The 16,982-nt window shown below is 41.3% G+C and overlaps 1 protein-coding gene across 1 annotated transcript; it reads right to left on the bottom strand.

Annotated features, from left to right (window-relative positions):
- Positions 1 to 13,937: 13,937 nt before the first annotated feature.
- LOC124253317 lies at positions 13,938 to 16,350 on the bottom strand. Its single transcript, XM_046687065.1, has 3 exons — positions 16,221 to 16,350; positions 15,871 to 15,944; positions 13,938 to 14,135 (listed from the first exon to the last, which is right to left on the bottom strand). The coding sequence occupies exons 1-3, from the start codon at positions 16,340 to 16,342 to the stop codon at positions 13,978 to 13,980; spliced, it is 354 nt and encodes a 117-aa protein (XP_046543021.1). The 5' UTR covers positions 16,343 to 16,350; the 3' UTR covers positions 13,938 to 13,977.
- Between the last annotated feature and the right edge of the window lie 632 nt (positions 16,351 to 16,982).

Here is a 16,982-nt window from a genome sequence, read left to right on the forward strand (position 1 = left end):
CTCGCTGAGCCAGATAACCGTCAGAGGGGTACACAAAGCCGACGGTCTAGACCACCAGTTGTCCGACTTCCATTTTTGTGGAAGTCGCGGTAGCTGAATAGGTTAGGCGGCTGACTTTGTGTGCTGGCGATTAGGTGCCTGACTCGGAGGGTGTGAGTTCGAATCCCGGATGGGGCTCAACTCAAAAAAGTACTAGAATTTGTACTTTACTAAGAAAGTGTAATCTCAAATATAACATATGTTACAGACAACCGTGTTGCCATGCAAGCATCATAGGGCATTATTTCGAGAGCGTGCTGTATTCTAGAGGTAGGCCGCAACGCTATTGTTATACTGTCTGTACATGCAAAATGGGCCGGTGGTCTCATTTACTTCTGAATAAACAACAACAACTCGCCTAAGTCTTGACGGTATATGTGAATTATAGGCGTGATTAATGCACGAAAGACAAACAAAGCTGTCGTTTGCCCACGTTGGGTTATAAGGAGTCTGGCACGGAGATATCTTTCGTTTGAACAGGTACTTTATGAGATGTCTGGAATCTTTAGGACATAGAAGAACATCAACCGTTAGGATGACCGCAGGTTCTTCTTTGCGCGTCACAAATGGTCATATTCCGGTCTGGAGGATAACAAACACGGCGTCGAGCATAGGAACAGGCCCACCATCCACCTTAGGATCACATTAACCCCAATTATAAAATGTAAAAATATTTTTAGGGAAAACAGTGACTAAAGAAAACAAAAGGGGTACTTTTGGCCACACGAATTATTAACAGTGCAGTTCCCATAGTATTGTGTGTTGACGAATCATATTGTTCTGATATGAAATCAACATTTTCAAAGAAATCTTTGGCTTTACGAGCGAACGCTCTAACCCCAAGGCTACTCCGTCATTGCCGAAATATTGCAATGCTTTTGGATGGATATGGATTTTTGTGTCATATTTTTTGCCGGTAGTTCACAGTAGTAGGACAGAAGACAAAAGTAAGCGGTAGAACTAAAGACGAGAGGAGCCATGTTTAGTGATGTTTGGGGAAATATAGCTCGAAATGGTACATAAAATTGTAATCACGTAACAGAACGCACACAGGTTCAGGAGACCTGTCTGTCACATACACACATGCAGAAGTCTTTTCTTCATCGTTGACGTGGTCGTTGGTGAGGCGACGGCCTTGTTGGACGCCACGACTAGCCACACAATCCGTCCGCTTATGTCGATGATGACTTCAGTCTCCCAGACTGGATCATGTCAGTCAGGTTTAACAGACATTACCCCATGTAGGGAGGTGGTAATTAATTTATAGATAGGATTGAGAATTACTGGATTTGCCCGAATTTCGGTGTACTTTGGACATAATTTGCTCGTTTGAATAAATGCAGTATTTAGGAAACTTATTGAAATGGTTTGATCTATGACAGTATCATCAATGCTCAAATCAACTCAGCAACGTTTGAGCAGTATGCGACAAGGCATTTGAATCCATATCACAGGAAGAGGGCTGGGTCTCTGAGCGTCGCGGCAGCTGACTGGATGGTGAACAATATGACCGAGAAGTGTTGTTTGACTCTCTCCCATTGTTTCGCAAGATCCGCTGATTTGTCAATCTCAAAGAGCAGATCAGTGAGACCAGGGAATGACGACCCTGCATAGCTGTTGACACTGATGGGGGCGAACAGGATGTGCCTGAAAAAGAACAGTTAGATTGTACAACATGTTCCCCTATTGTCTTTTCATGTGGGATAACCCAACCATTCATCTGAAATCGGTCAATATACATTGATATAGAACACACACACGAAGGCACGCATTCACATACGCGCGCGCACACACACACACGCACACACATACATACATAGTTTGACAGTATTTTATTCGAAACTCGATGTTCCGATATTTGTCTAATTATAAATTTTACTGTCATAAATCGTCAAGTCCAGTAAATTATATAAATATTGTCTCGTTTAAAATAAAATATTGTGTTATCTTTTCAGAACATTTCATGAAGTTATGGTTAAAGACTACAGTTTGCAGTTAAAGTTGAATCAGAGAATGAACCTGATTCTACCTGAAAGAGGACCTCCCTGGGATTCCGTTAGGATCCAAGAATGCTCTCTCTAGTTGCAGCAGCTGGTCTTTGATGCGGCGGACGGACAGGGGACTGAATGGAGGGACGGACGTTCATGAGCATAACTAGAACAGGTGAGTTAGTGAGTGTGATCAACGCAACTGTCAGCTGTGACCGCGACATCATAACAGTCTGTAAATATCTGAACCTTGGCAAGACAAAGCAGTGGTTGATAGTATGAGCAAGCATTCAACCTCAGGGACAACGCGATGGATGAGGACATATAGCCTAGCGGATATGTGCATTTGTTTCACTGAATTGTGCACTTCGTGTTACAGGCTTACACCCTTGTTAATAAAGAAAGATCGCAAAACAGAAAGTGCACAATTTGATCACTTATCCGCTTCCATGTTATATCAATATTGTCTGTGTCAAGTTAGTTATTTTATTGAGTATAAATCAAACCCTCTCTTTTGTAGGATTGTGCCGGGACAGGTGGACTCAGTTCAACGCTTCTTGCTATTTGCTATTTTTTGCATTATGATAACAAATCATGGACTTCAGCTGAGGTAAGTCTCATAAATGATTCAACCCGTGAAGGCCTAGGTTAAAACTGATCTTCAGTAACCCATGCTTCTCGTAAGAGTCGACTGACTGGATCAGGTGGTCAGGCTCACTGACTTGGTTGACACATGTCCTCGGTTCCCAATTGCGCATATCGATGCTCATGCTGTTGATCACTGGATTGTCTGGTCCGACTCGATTATTTACAGACCGCCTTCATATAGCTGGAATATTGCTGAGTGTGGCGTAAAACTAAACTCACTCACTCACTCATAAATGATTCAATATGTGCTGTGTACTGCAAACGCGTTTGATTGTGTGACAACACATTAGGGGCCCGATCCACGTTGTGTGCGTAACATTAAGACTTGTCGAAACTCTATAGTTTATCAAAGGCAGCAAACGTTTAGTGGATCGGGACCCAACTCACCAGTCAGCAGATACAGAGTCCTACCTAAAGTAAATACAGGTTAAAGAAATATGGCACTGCTACCACTGCTGTCTTTCTGTTTCTTTACAGGCCACTACCCTACTATTACTATTACCCTAGGAGCCCTAATTTGGCATCGACTGAATCTGCCCAAGAGAATCAGTTCGTGCAGTCCTTCGTGAAAACAAGGGGCGGTATGTAATTTACAACACAGTCACTTAAATACCATAGTATACAATCACATCGATTGGGTTGGTTGTTGATTTAACGCCCCGTTCTGCAATATTCCAGTTGTATGACGGCGGTCTGTAAATAGTCTGGAGCAGATCATCCAGTGATTGACATCGATCTACACCGATCCGGGTTAGATTTGGTCTTCAGTAACCCTTGCATGTCGTAAGAGCCGTCCAACGGGATCGGATGGTCAGGCTCGCTGACTTGGTTGACACATGTCATCGCATCCTAGATGTGTAGATCGATGCTCATGCTGTTGATCACTTGACTGTCTTATCCAGAATCGATCATTTACAGACCGCCGCCATATAGCTGGAATATTGCCATGTGTGGCGTTGAACAAACCAACCAACCAGCCAACTAACCATCCTGAAACTATGAATATAAGAGAAGGCTACAGTGTTGTAGAGTCTACATTTTCTCCGCAACCTTCTTGGGCTCGCCTTCTTGGGCTCGCCTAGGTAGGGCTTCCTTGGAACACATTTGCACCATCCCTCATTGAGAGTGATGTGATCCGTCATTTAACAGAGACGTTTACAGGTTATGGCTCCACTGCGTCTTTCACTACACTTGCTTGTTACAAGTTCAATACCCAAGCGGTTACAATACTGTGAGCCTGTCTATTTGAATACTGCTAAAACCCCACTCATTTACACACTTGCTGTAGGTCCCAGACATGACATATGGATCGGAGCAAATGACTTGAAGTCGGAGGGCCACTTTACCTGGGTAGGCAGTAACAAGGCGCTGAGTTTCACAGACTGGAGTCTTGTGGAGCCCAACAGCGGTACTATCAACGAAAACTGCACTGAGATCGCGGACTTCCGGCAGTATCAGTGAGGGAGATGTTTATTTCTGTAAAGGGGCCACCGGCCCATTATACAAGTACATACAGACTTATTATACTGACTTGGAGCGCCAAGGTTGTTACATGTTAAGTTTTTAGAAAGCGAACACGCTTTTTCATACCAAGAAATACAAATCGTGCAAGACTGTTAATGGCATAGACGTTTGTAGAGGATAATAAGTGAATAAACTTATCAAATGATGGACAGGTGGTGTAATATACTGGTAAAATGGAGTTTATCAGAATATCATAAAATGGACAAACCATACCGTTGGTGCCAAGTCTGTCCCTGATGTTGCTCAGTCAACCGTTTCTTCGGCGCCGATTGTAATAAGTAACGGCTATACTTTTGATAGGGTGTTCCCAGTGGGCTAGCATACCGGTCTTTAACATTAGATGTTACAATTCGACTTCCCATCATTGTAAGAAGCGACAAGAGGAGCAGGTATGAATCTGTTGCGATGTGAAGTTACTACAATAAGACGATTTAGTGTAGTTTACGTATTTGTCTCCCGTATCCATGTGTCAATACTGCTCCAGCTGAGTGTACATTGTTCCACAGTCGAGATATTACGCTTTTTCACGTGGCACACCGGGCAACGTTTGATATTCACAACCACTAACTGCTTTGTAGTCATTAATAGTTCAGTGAAGGTGGGGTAGCCTAGTGGTTAAAGCGTTGGCTCGCCAAGCCGATGGCCCGGGTTCGATTCCCTACATGGTTACTATGCGTGAAGCTCATGTGTCCCCTGCCGTCATATTAATGGAATATTTCTAAAGGCGGCGTAAAACCACACGCACTACACAGTTTTATGCACGTACATTATGTAGTGTTCATGCATGATAAGAAATTTTAGTGTCGCCACGTTGCTTTCAGATGCAAAACCATGGTACTGTAAAAGTAAACTACAACGACAACCACGTTCCGTCTATAGCCCTTACTTTTTCAAATCCATACATTTCCAACACTGCGGTAAAAGTGTAAACATACATGCCATGAACAAAGAAGGGGAAGTTCCTACCTAAAAAAAAAATGCTTTCATTTTCTGAACATTTACGTTTAAATGTGATATTCATATATTTTTCAGTCCGGATGATGATATCATCGGTTGAAATGCCCACACTCAATAAAGAAACTAAGCTGTGTATTTATCTCTCATATTTGATTAATCTAATACACTCGCAACACAAACACAACAATGAGAAATTAGCTGGCCTGGAGTTTATAACACACATATACACACTCCCACTCAACCAGATCCGGGTTAGAATTGGTCTTCAGCAACCAAAGCTTATCGTAAGAGGCGACTAACGGGATCGGGTGGTCCGGCTCGCTCACTTCGTTGACACAAGTCATCGTATCCCAATTGTGTAGAGCTATGCTCATGAAGTTGATCGGGTCCTGACTCGATTATTTACAGGCAGCCGCCATATAGCTGGAATATTGCTGATGTGCTTTTCACACTGTTCCGTGTTGGTGCCCAAGTGAAATCTAGATAGTTTCAGTCCATAAAGAACTAAGTGTAAAACCAACTAACAACAAATCTGTGTGCTGTAATTAACAGTTGTATTCCAGAATTAATCAAGTTCAGGAATCTATACAAATAAATACAAACATATCACCATGACACCTCAAAATTGCGTGCTAGATTGATATTCCTTGCTTCAAATTACAAGAGAGCTTTATAGACAGTTTCCTTCAATAAGTTCCGCTGGCCATATCTAACGCAGGTTTTGTCCGGATTTTAAAGGGGGGCCAGCTGTGATGCATACATCAACACGATCATTGTACAGCTTAACATGAGTTACAACATTACTCTTTATGATCTATAAGTTGTTCTCATTATTTGTCTACACATACAAATCTTACGAGGTCTTTACACCAAACATGAATGAGGATAAAGCTTCCGTTGACACCATGTGCTTTGCCTTGTACATTTACGGATTCTTAACCAGGACGAACCGAACATAATTATTGACAATTAAAACAAATTGAAGCACCCGTAAAAGAATATGGCTTGGGCTTCCAGTGACGCAGGCTGTACTGCGTTGTGTAAGGCGACGTTTGTAGAGGTACTTGCATACTGAGATATACTAGCTTTCCTGTCCTGTGTAATGCTATGCCTGTTGTATACATAAGCGGCACTGTTACACGGCATGTATGTCGTTGCTCTATGTAGAAGGGGCCGTGATTACTCAGCATAGCATAATTTCAATGCATGCTGTCTGTATCCAGACAGGACACTGAACACAACGTGTAGCATAACGCGATGTATGTTGAATTGTATACAGAGGGGGCTATGTTAGGGCTGTGTATTGGCTAATATGTTGTATTGGAATGTATAGCGATTCAGGTACCCGTATTGCGATACGTATTGCGATATAATGGGAACTTAAGTGTCTGACAGTGAGTGACACTAATTGTGCATGTCAATCCTATGTTCTACATTAGAAGTCCCTAAACATATATGTTATAGTTCTGATAACAGCAATGTCAAAGGTAGGTTGCATAGTCAGGGATTCTATTTTATTCTATATACAATTTATTGCATTACAATATGACATTTTGTAATTGAATAACGAAGGAAAGAAGTTGTTGTGAACGATGTTGTGTCTATTTTAATTTAAACCATAAAGATAATCACAAAATTTCCATGTATGTTCTTAACCCAATATACTTGTTCTCAGAAAACATATTGCAATACGTACCGTTTGAAAAGCGTATTGCGATATTCCGGTATACCGGAATGCCATGCACCTACCTCTGATTTTACCGATTAGCATGGAATAGATGCCATTTATACAGGTAACGTTGGCAACACTTTGAAGTATATCGCACTGTATGTTGTATACAGGAGGCTCCTGATTAGACCATGAAATATAGCGTAGTGTTTGTTGTATACATAGGTGACGTTGGCAACACTTTGAAGTATATCGCACTGTATGTTGTATACAGGAGGCTCCTGATTAGACCATGAAATATAGCGTAGTGTTTGTTGTATACACAGGTAACGTTGGCAACACTTTGAAGTATATCACACTGTATGTTGTATACAGGAGGCTCCTGATTAGACCATGAAATATAGCGTAGTGTTTGTTGTATACACAAGTAACCTTGGCAACACTTTGAAGTATATCGCACTGTATGTTGTATACAGGGGGCTCCTGATTAGACCATGGAATATAGCGTAGCCGTTGATATATACATAGGTTACGTTGGTAAAACTTTGAAGCATATCGCACTGTAAGTTGTATACAAGAGACCTCTGATTGTAACCATGAAGTATAGCGTAGTGGTTGATGATGTATACATAGGTGACGTTGGCAACACTTTGAAGTATATCACACTGTATGTTGTATACAGGAGGCTCCTGATTAGACAGTGAAATATAGCGTAGTGTTTGTTGTATACATATGTGACGTTGAGAACACTTTGAAGTATATCGCACTGTATGTTGTATACAGGAGGCTCCTGATTAGACAGTGAAATATAGCGTAGTGTTTGTTGTATACACAGGTAACGTTGGCAACACTTAGAAGTATATCGCATGTATGCTGTATACAGGGCTCTGATTAGACCATGGAATATAGCGTAGCGGTTGATGTATACATAGGTGACGTTGGCAACACTTTGAAGTATATCGCACTGTATGTTGTATACAGGAGACCTCTGATTAGACCATGAAGTATAGCGTAGTGGTTGATGTATACATAGGTAACGTTGGCAACACTTTGAAGTATATCGCACTGTAAGTTGTACATACAAGAGACCTCTGATTAGACCATGAAGTATAGCGTAGTGGTTGATGTATACATAGGTAACGTTGGCAACACTTTGAAGTGTATCGCACTGTATGTTGTATACAGGAGGCCCTGATTAGACCATGAAATATAGCGTAGTGTTTGTTGTATACACAGGTAACGTTGGCAACACTTTGAAGTATATCGCACTGTATGTTGTATACAGGGGGCTCCTGATTAGACCATGGAATATAGCGTAGCGGTTGATATATACATAGGTTACGTTGGTAAAACTTTGAAGTATATCGCACTGTAAGTTGTATACAAGAGACCTCTGATTAGACCATGAAGTATAGCGTAGTGGTTGATGTATACATAGGTGACGTTGGCAACACTTTGAAGTATATCACACTGTATGTTGTATACAGGAGGCTCCTGATTAGACAGTGAAATATAGCGTAGTGTTTGTTGTATACATATGTGACGTTGAGAACACTTGGAAGTATATCGCACTGTATGTTGTATACAGGAGGCTCCTGATTAGACAGTGAAATATAGCGTAGTGTTTGTTGTATACACAGGTAACGTTGGCAACACTTAGAAGTATATCGCATGTATGCTGTATACAGGGGGCTCCTGATTAGACCATGGAATATAGCGTAGCGGTTGATGTATACATAGGTGACGTTGGCAACACTTTGAAGTATATCGCACTGTATGTTGTATACAGGAGACCTCTGATTAGACCATGAAGTATAGCGTAGTGGTTGATGTATACATAGGTAACGTTGGCAACACTTTGAAGTATATCGCACTGTAAGTTGTATACAGGGACCTCTGATTAGACCATGAAATAAAACGTAGTGTTTGTTGTCTACATAGGTGACGTTGGCAATACTTTGAAGTATATCGCACTGCGTGTTGTATACAGGGACCTCTGATTAGACCATGAAATAAAACGTAGTGTTTGTTGTATACATAGGTGACGTTGGCAACACTTTGAAGTATATCGCACTGTATGTTGTATACAGGAGGCTCCTGATTAGACCATGAAATATAGCGTAGTGTTTGTTGTATACACAGGTAACGTTGGCAACACTTTGAAGTATATCACACTGTATGTTGTATACAGGAGGCTCCTGATTAGACAGTGAAATATAGCGTAGTGTTTGTTGTATACACAGGTAACGTTGGCAACACTTAGAAGTATATCGCATGTATGCTGTATACAGGGGGCTCCTGATTAGACCATGGAATATAGCGTAGCGGTTGATGTATACATAGGTGACGTTGGCAACACTTTGAAGTATATCGCACTGTATGTTGTATACAGGAGACCTCTGATTAGACCATGAAGTATAGCGTAGTGGTTGATGTATACATAGGTAACGTTGGCAACACTTTGAAGTATATCGCACTGTAAGTTGTATACAAGAGACCTCTGATTAGACCATGAAGTATAGCGTAGTGGTTGATGTATACATAGGTAACGTTGGCAACACTTTGAAGTGTATCGCACTGTATGTTGTATACAGGAGGCTCCTGATTAGACCATGAAATATAGCGTAGTGTTTGTTGTATACACAGGTAACGTTGGCAACACTTTGAAGTATATCGCACTGTATGTTGTATACAGGGGGCTCCTGATTAGACCATGGAATATAGCGTAGCGGTTGATATATACATAGGTTACGTTGGTAAAACTTTGAAGTATATCGCACTGTAAGTTGTATACAAGAGACCTCTGATTAGACCATGAAGTATAGCGTAGTGGTTGATGTATACATAGGTGACGTTGGCAACACTTTGAAGTATATCACACTGTATGTTGTATACAGGAGGCTCCTGATTAGACAGTGAAATATAGCGTAGTGTTTGTTGTATACATATGTGACGTTGAGAACACTTGGAAGTATATCGCACTGTATGTTGTATACAGGAGGCTCCTGATTAGACAGTGAAATATAGCGTAGTGTTTGTTGTATACACAGGTAACGTTGGCAACACTTAGAAGTATATCGCATGTATGCCTTGTATTCAGGGGTCCTGATTAGACCATGGAATATAGCGTAGCGGTTGATGTATACATAGGTGACGTTGGCAACACTTTGAAGTATATCGCACTCGTATGTTGTATACAGGAGACCTCTGATTAGACCATGAAGTATAGCGTAGTGGTTGATGTATACATAGGTAACGTTGGCAACACTTTGAAGTATATCGCACTGTAAGTTGTATACAGGGACCTCTGATTAGACCATGAAATAAAACGTAGTGTTTGTTGTCTACATAGGTGACGTTGGCAATACTTTGAAGTATATCGCACTGCGTGTTGTATACAGGGACCTCTGATTAGACCATGAAATAAAACGTAGTGTTTGTTGTATACATAGGTGACGTTGGCAATACTTTGAAGTATATCGCACTGCGTGTTGTATACAGGGACCTCTGATTAGACCATGAAATATAACGTAGTGGTTGTTGCACTATATTGTACATTCAGGATGCCTTGGTCAAAGCTTTCGATATATCGTGCAGTATTAAGCGGCGATAGTTACCTTCGACATTAAAGCTAATTGAAACGGTTAAAGCACTGTCATACGGATACGTACAAGTGGGTTGTAAGTTGTAGATTTTGTGCAATAATGCAACTCATGCGTTGATCAGAAAGTTCTCCAAGAACTGTCAATGCGAGGAGGAATGAGGACGTCTATGGGACATCCTTACAAATAACGTCAGTTTATGATGAATGAGGGTTGATGAAGCGGTTGCTGATGCTATGGGAAGGATGCATGGAAGACAAAGCTGATGCTCTATGATAAACACCGAAGACTATTTATTGTTAACATTGAATAAATACATTACAATATGTTTAAAAAGGTATAGTTGTTAATATCAGTAAAACAAAGTAAGGTAAGTAAGTAAATAAAATAAGTAACTAAGTAAAATATACAGAAATAATGAGTATTTTTTTTATCTGGTACAAGATGCGGCATCATGATGATGATTTGGGTCATAAATAATTATAATAATTGAGCAGAGTTCTAATCAAAGTTGCTGTGATAAAGATTAATCGTATTTCATGTATAATAGATATACACTTCACAGAAAGGGTGAACTTCATTTGTAATTTACTACTGAACAAAAATTTGGGAGATATATATAGGAATCAGTCAATGTTTATATTATAATAATGAAAGTATTTAGAGTGCATCACCAGTTGCACTTCCTTATGAACATAGTTGTTTGTAAAGTAAACGCTCTTGAAAGATGATTGGGGTATGACGTGAACTCTGCATGTGTACGATTTTCATTTTAAAAAAACTACAAAACCACTGCTAGAAAGAAACAAACACTAACAACTGTGTGATGCAAGGCGATTGGTCAAAATTAATGGTCTACGGTGATTGATGGACCTTGACAGCCGTCAAAATCAAGAATGACTCATCATGCACGTGTATGGGGCTATTGCGTTGTGCACGTGCATCACATGCTTTGTGTTTAGGGTGGTGATAAAGAGAAATGGAGGTCCGTTCTTAAGTTGTCTACCGTAACAGTTTGTTAACGCTTATACTTCCTGTCCAATTTGAAAGCTTTTTTTAAGAGTAAATGTTACACGCTTAAGTGATATTGTCACTGAGAAGCCCTGCAAACCATGTATAAGTTCACACTAATGAATGAAATGTTATCTGCAATTAGTAAGCATTGGCCGCATCTCTCAGAATCGTCTTATCTGTCACAGTGCTGACAGAACTTTTGAATAACATTAGGATATCACAACAGTTTACTGGATGAAAAATATGGAACAAAACACACCAAAATCACATACATTTGCTGTAACCAACGTTTTCGGTCACTTATTGAAGTCAATGCAAAGATCGAAGTCCCATGAAGTTCCAGGTAAATCATATGTCTACATGCTCTATACAGAGGGGACTATACTCAGTCCAGCATGGGGTCATGCATGTTGTCTGTATAGGGGACACTGATCACGCTATCTATGTTGAATTGTATATGGAGAAGGCTCTGATTATACCGTGTTGCATGAATCCAATAAAACGTCACTTAAATCATATCTCTACATCTGAGTTGAAGGTAATCAGTACTGTTTACTGGTCCGTCTGGCTAAGTACAAATAATGTGTTCCCATTGTCCCCTTCGTCCCAGTACAGGACCCAGTTCCTCCCGCTCGTACTTAGGTGGAATTATAGAATGAGGGCATATTCTGCAACATGGCTGATCATATATCAGCGTTCCCGATAGCGTTTGTCTTGCTGGAGTATTTAGCAACAATTATGCTGGCTGAACCTTTTTCACACACAAACATCATACAGCTGGAGCATTGCTTACTGATGCGTCCAATAAGTTCTGACATATGATATCATACCTGCTTGACAACGATACAACAATCTGTATCGAAACGTCGCATCACCCGAATAAAGAAGTTATACAACCCAAAAGGTTTTCCTTATCTGTCTCTCCAATTTCCAGAAGTGTCACTTAAGGATGAAACCTCCGACATTCACCTCCTTTACTATTGATAGGATTGTATTACCTGAACATTATCGACAGTGACTAGTTGCAGGTGTTTGTGATGATCGTGGTGGGACGTGGTTCGCCAACCTTAAGTATGACCATTGTTTGATAGACCATGCACGATAGTACACAAAACATTGTCTTATGAAGTGTTGTCCAGTGCTAGACATGAAAGGATTCTTGGGGTTTACGCACGATTACCCATTTACCTGATCCCTTTGTCTTATACATCAGACGGGTAGATCAAAGGAAAGAAATATTTTTTCAGATACTTAGTGAACGAACTGACCATTGATATAACTAAAGTTTGAGTTAATCTTCTTGGCAAAAGTCTGTTTGATTCATATAAAACACGAGCACGAACAGACGCTCTCTAAGCTCAACAGTTTGGACAAAAGATTTCTTTATCGACTTCTTTATCGACCTCCAGTATACACTGCGCTGGTGTGTCGACTGGGTGAACAGACGATCTTTGGGAAAACTTATATGTTTGAACATTGTGCAGTGTACACCACTCCAGGGTATGACGACACATCATCAATCAAGTCAATCAGTATGGAAACCTAATCTCCGCGGTGGGATCACACAACACGCATCGAGCAGTGGGGGCCAATTTATCCTTCCTTGTCAGAACTGACTGACTGACTGAGTTTGGTTTTACGCCGCTTTCAGCAATATTCCAGCAACATCACGGCGGGGGACACCAGAAATGGGCTTCACACATTGTACCCATGTGGGGATTCGAACCTGGGTCTTCGGCGTGACGGGCCAACGTTTTAACCTTTAGGCTACCCCACCGCCCCTCCTTGTCAGAAAATAGAGACAGTAATGTTTTCATTATTTTCGACATCGACTCTCTTAAACATATTCAAACACGGCAACCGTGTTGTTCTTCATGGCGACAAATAAACAGTCATACTGATCAAAGCAAACAGCAACAGGACCACAAGGAACCCCGCAAGGGTGTGACGACACATGATCAATCAAGTCAATAAGACTGGAAACGCGATACTACGGGTGAGGTATCAGACGCCGCGCATTGGACACTGGAGGCCAATTTATCATTCCTTGTTAGACAATATAAAGGCACTGTAATGTTTTCCATTATTTTCGACGTCTTTAAAGTTCTCCTAAACATATTCAAACACTGCAATCTTGTTGTTCTTCATGGCGACATATATACAGTCATACTGATCACAGCAAAGAGCAACAGGACCACGAGTGCTATTCACATCGGACCATATTTGATCTTGCTTAGCACCATCATTGCCAATGTGTGTCACTTTGTTCAGCGAATAATCCGCTGGAGCTTTGAATAACATATTTGACGGATCTGGAATAGTTATAAGAAGTGTTAATTTGTCGCGCAACTTGAAATCTAAAATGTCAACTGTGGATTGCGCGCATGCTGCGATTCTGTTTGATCCGAGATAGGTTGTTCCAAAATATTTCTTATAAGTGGAAAACTCTTCACATTTCTGAAGTTCTAGCTCTACTGCCAGTACATAAACCAGCATCTTGTGCGGAACAGTCACAATGACGTCATGACATTCTATTTTAGCCAGTCCCACATGGTTTTCCAGATAGAGTTATGCTTTCGGTCATAGTTTCAAAGTGATCCCGAGAAAACCGGATACCCTTCACTGTCATGTTTTGTCGTATCTGTTCCAATGGCCTGCTACGGAGACACATTGTATTGTGTTTTGCGTATTTACCTGCAAGTAAAAAGGAGAGGACAAGTTTCTGTTAAAGTTGATGAGTCCTGTTTGACAGCTTGTACGTGAACCAAGCATTTGGTCGTCACACTAAAATGCTGGCGTCAATCTTAGCCTGTGAAGGATAAATCCAACACTTTTTGTACGCCCCTTAAGTATCCACAGATGATATGTTTCCAACCGATCTACGGGTACATAATTATACTAGGCACATAAAGAAACTGTGCATACAAAAATTAAAAATCTAAATTTATCAAACCTGTGTAGACACATAAGGATTTAAACTCAGAGATTAGTGACATGTATCCAACATGCATGCACGTGCCACGTTCCGTGACGTCAGTGGGTTCATCCTTGAGACGTGCAATACGTTGTTGCACGTGCGTTCCGGGAAAGAGAAACAGAGCAAATGAATGCCACACAATACTGTCACTTTGGAAAGCTCAACCCCTGCCCTTGCGATCGTTCAAGAACTAAAAGCATAGCATGCCAAGGCGCACGTCTGCACAACGTCATGAGGCCATTGGGATGGTCCGTGGGGGAATGTCTCAACGACAAGTCCACGCGTCACAACGCCAAGACTGGACAGATGGATAAGGGTGACCCATCTTCGCCACAGGTTTCAGACTGCAGTAATGACTGCCCGAACCATCAAGGACTACGCCGTATCCACCCCAACACAGTTCGACAACGTTTACGTCATCACGGCATCAGACCACGACGTCCCGCCATACGACCTATCCTGACACAACGTCATCGACAAGCTCGTCGAATGTGGTGCCGAAATCATGTCCGCAGACCCTTGTTTTGGTGGAGAAATGTTGTTTTCACAGATGAGTCCAGGTTTAACATTTCCCATAGTGATGGACGTCTACGTGCCTATAGACGCGTGGGAGAACGTTATGCACAGGCCTGTGTCTTGGAGAGGAATCGCTTTGGTGGTGGTTCCTCGATGATTTGGGGTGGAATAACAGCACGCCAAAGAACTCCTTTGGTGATTGTTCAGGGCAACTTAACTGGTGTGGGCTACAGGGATCAGATTCTTCGACCTGTGGCAATTCCTTTTTTGCAACGTCATGGCCCTGGGTTAACATTCCAACAGGACAATGCCCGCCCTCATACGGCAAGGGTTGCTATGGATTTCTTGCAACACCACAACGTTGACTTACTGCCTTGGCCTGCAAATTCACCGCATCTCTCCCCGATAGAGCATGTTTGGGACGAGATGGATCGACGTCTACGCCGTCTTCCTCATCCGCCAGATAACGTCCTTGACCTTGCAACAGAGCTTGAGAGAATCTGGCGTGACAGCCCACAAGTCTTCCTTGCACGTTTGATAGACTCTATGCGTCCTCGATGCACTGCTGTTCTCAATGCCGATGGTGGACATACCCGTTATTGAGCTTGTGACATGGTCGTTAGACCCCTGTCCCGCTTGTGGACTCGTGACGTCATTGTGATTGACTTTTCAATTGAAATTCTCCCGACTTGTTATGGTCTCATGATACCTCCATTAAAGTTTATATGTACCTTTGACATTGTTATCGTACTTATCAACTGGGATAATATGTTGACAATGCACAGTTTCTTTATGTGGGTAGTATATAATCATTATATGCCTGGCTAGTTTAGTTTATCAGGAATATCAGGAATAAACGATGTATGATCTTTTAATAAGGAATGATGATTTTATTTTTCACAATTCAGACAGGAGATAAATCAAAAAGCAAAGTACCTTTGTCACGTTGTCGTGTTTCTTTTAATACAGACTGTACGCCAATGTTTACATCATCTGCCGTACCCGTTCCACTGAAACATATCAGACAATGTTGCACATCATCACATCATTAAGCTTCAGTATTGTGTTAGAAACACATGATAATAATCTTATTCATCTATGCCAGATTCTTTTTTTTCATATATTTTAAGTATTGTGAAAGAAATGATGAATATCAAGGTCGGTAATAGAACCTATTCTCTAAAAGCTCATTAAATTATTATTATCACATTTTGATACAAGGATGATATCTTCTTCTGTAGCTCTACTCTCGTACGTTTGCAACAGAAATGTAAAACTTTGTTTACCTTTTCCACCTGTCCACCTCCCTTTTTCCTGTTTTAGAGATTCGTTCATTCAACAGTAAATTCAGAGTCTCGTCTCTGTGTGATTCATTTTTCGCACTGAAGATGGAATCTATGTGAAGCATTAGCTTAAGGTGCATGTCCACTGGTGTAACATAGTGGGACGCCATGCCAGTATCCTCTTCATCAGTTACCAATGACCGATGGTCAGATAGAGCAGACATCATGATGAAGGCTTTGTGGATTTTCAAACATCTTTCTTCAGACATCAACAGATTACTACCAATACTATATGTTGATGTCTCTTCTTTCAATGTTGACAGTCTCCTGTTAAATGCTTTGGTTGTCTGAGTATCTTCGGACCTGATAACTCCGTAGATCACATCAAATGGTTCATCCGTGAAATATCGTGCATACGTCAATGCCTTGGCTACGGATTTGTTGTATTGTGTTTCCTCCTCTAAGTCATCTGTGCCCTCGATGTTAAAGGCTGAGATACTTCCATTACTGTCTTCGTTGTCCTCAATGAAGGTGAGCAGTGTTGGAGGAATGGATTTCGATATCAACAGAGCGTCACAGATAACGGTATCGGGACGAGCGTCACAGTTCTTCAAGTTGCATATTGCAGCCATGGATCTGCCCACAACTGCTCTACCTGCTTTGTCGATGACCTCTGTCAGACGTGAGGTGAGGTTCCTAAACTTGCCAGCGGCTTCAAATGGTTTGAGCATCACTGATGAGAATATTCCTTGAAGTAGTAAATAT

The sequence above is a fragment of the Haliotis rubra genome, unplaced genomic scaffold (genome assembly GCF_003918875.1).
Source record: "Haliotis rubra isolate DU_JTF1 unplaced genomic scaffold, ASM391887v1 Scf539, whole genome shotgun sequence".
Lineage (NCBI taxonomy): Eukaryota > Metazoa > Mollusca > Gastropoda > Lepetellida > Haliotidae > Haliotis > Haliotis rubra.

Excerpts from the sequence above, each read along its gene's own strand:
- LOC124253317 (XM_046687065.1), bottom strand. The coding sequence starts at position 16,342 with ATGCTTCACATAGATTCCATCTTCAGTGCGAAAAATGAATCACACAGA. Across the intron at positions 15,945-16,220 it reads GAGGTGGACAGGTGGAAAAG|TGGAACGGGTACGGCAGATG; the intron begins GTAAACAAAGTT and ends GATATGTTTCAG. Across the intron at positions 14,136-15,870 it reads AACACGACAACGTGACAAAG|GTAAATACGCAAAACACAAT; the intron begins GTACTTTGCTTT and ends TTTTACTTGCAG.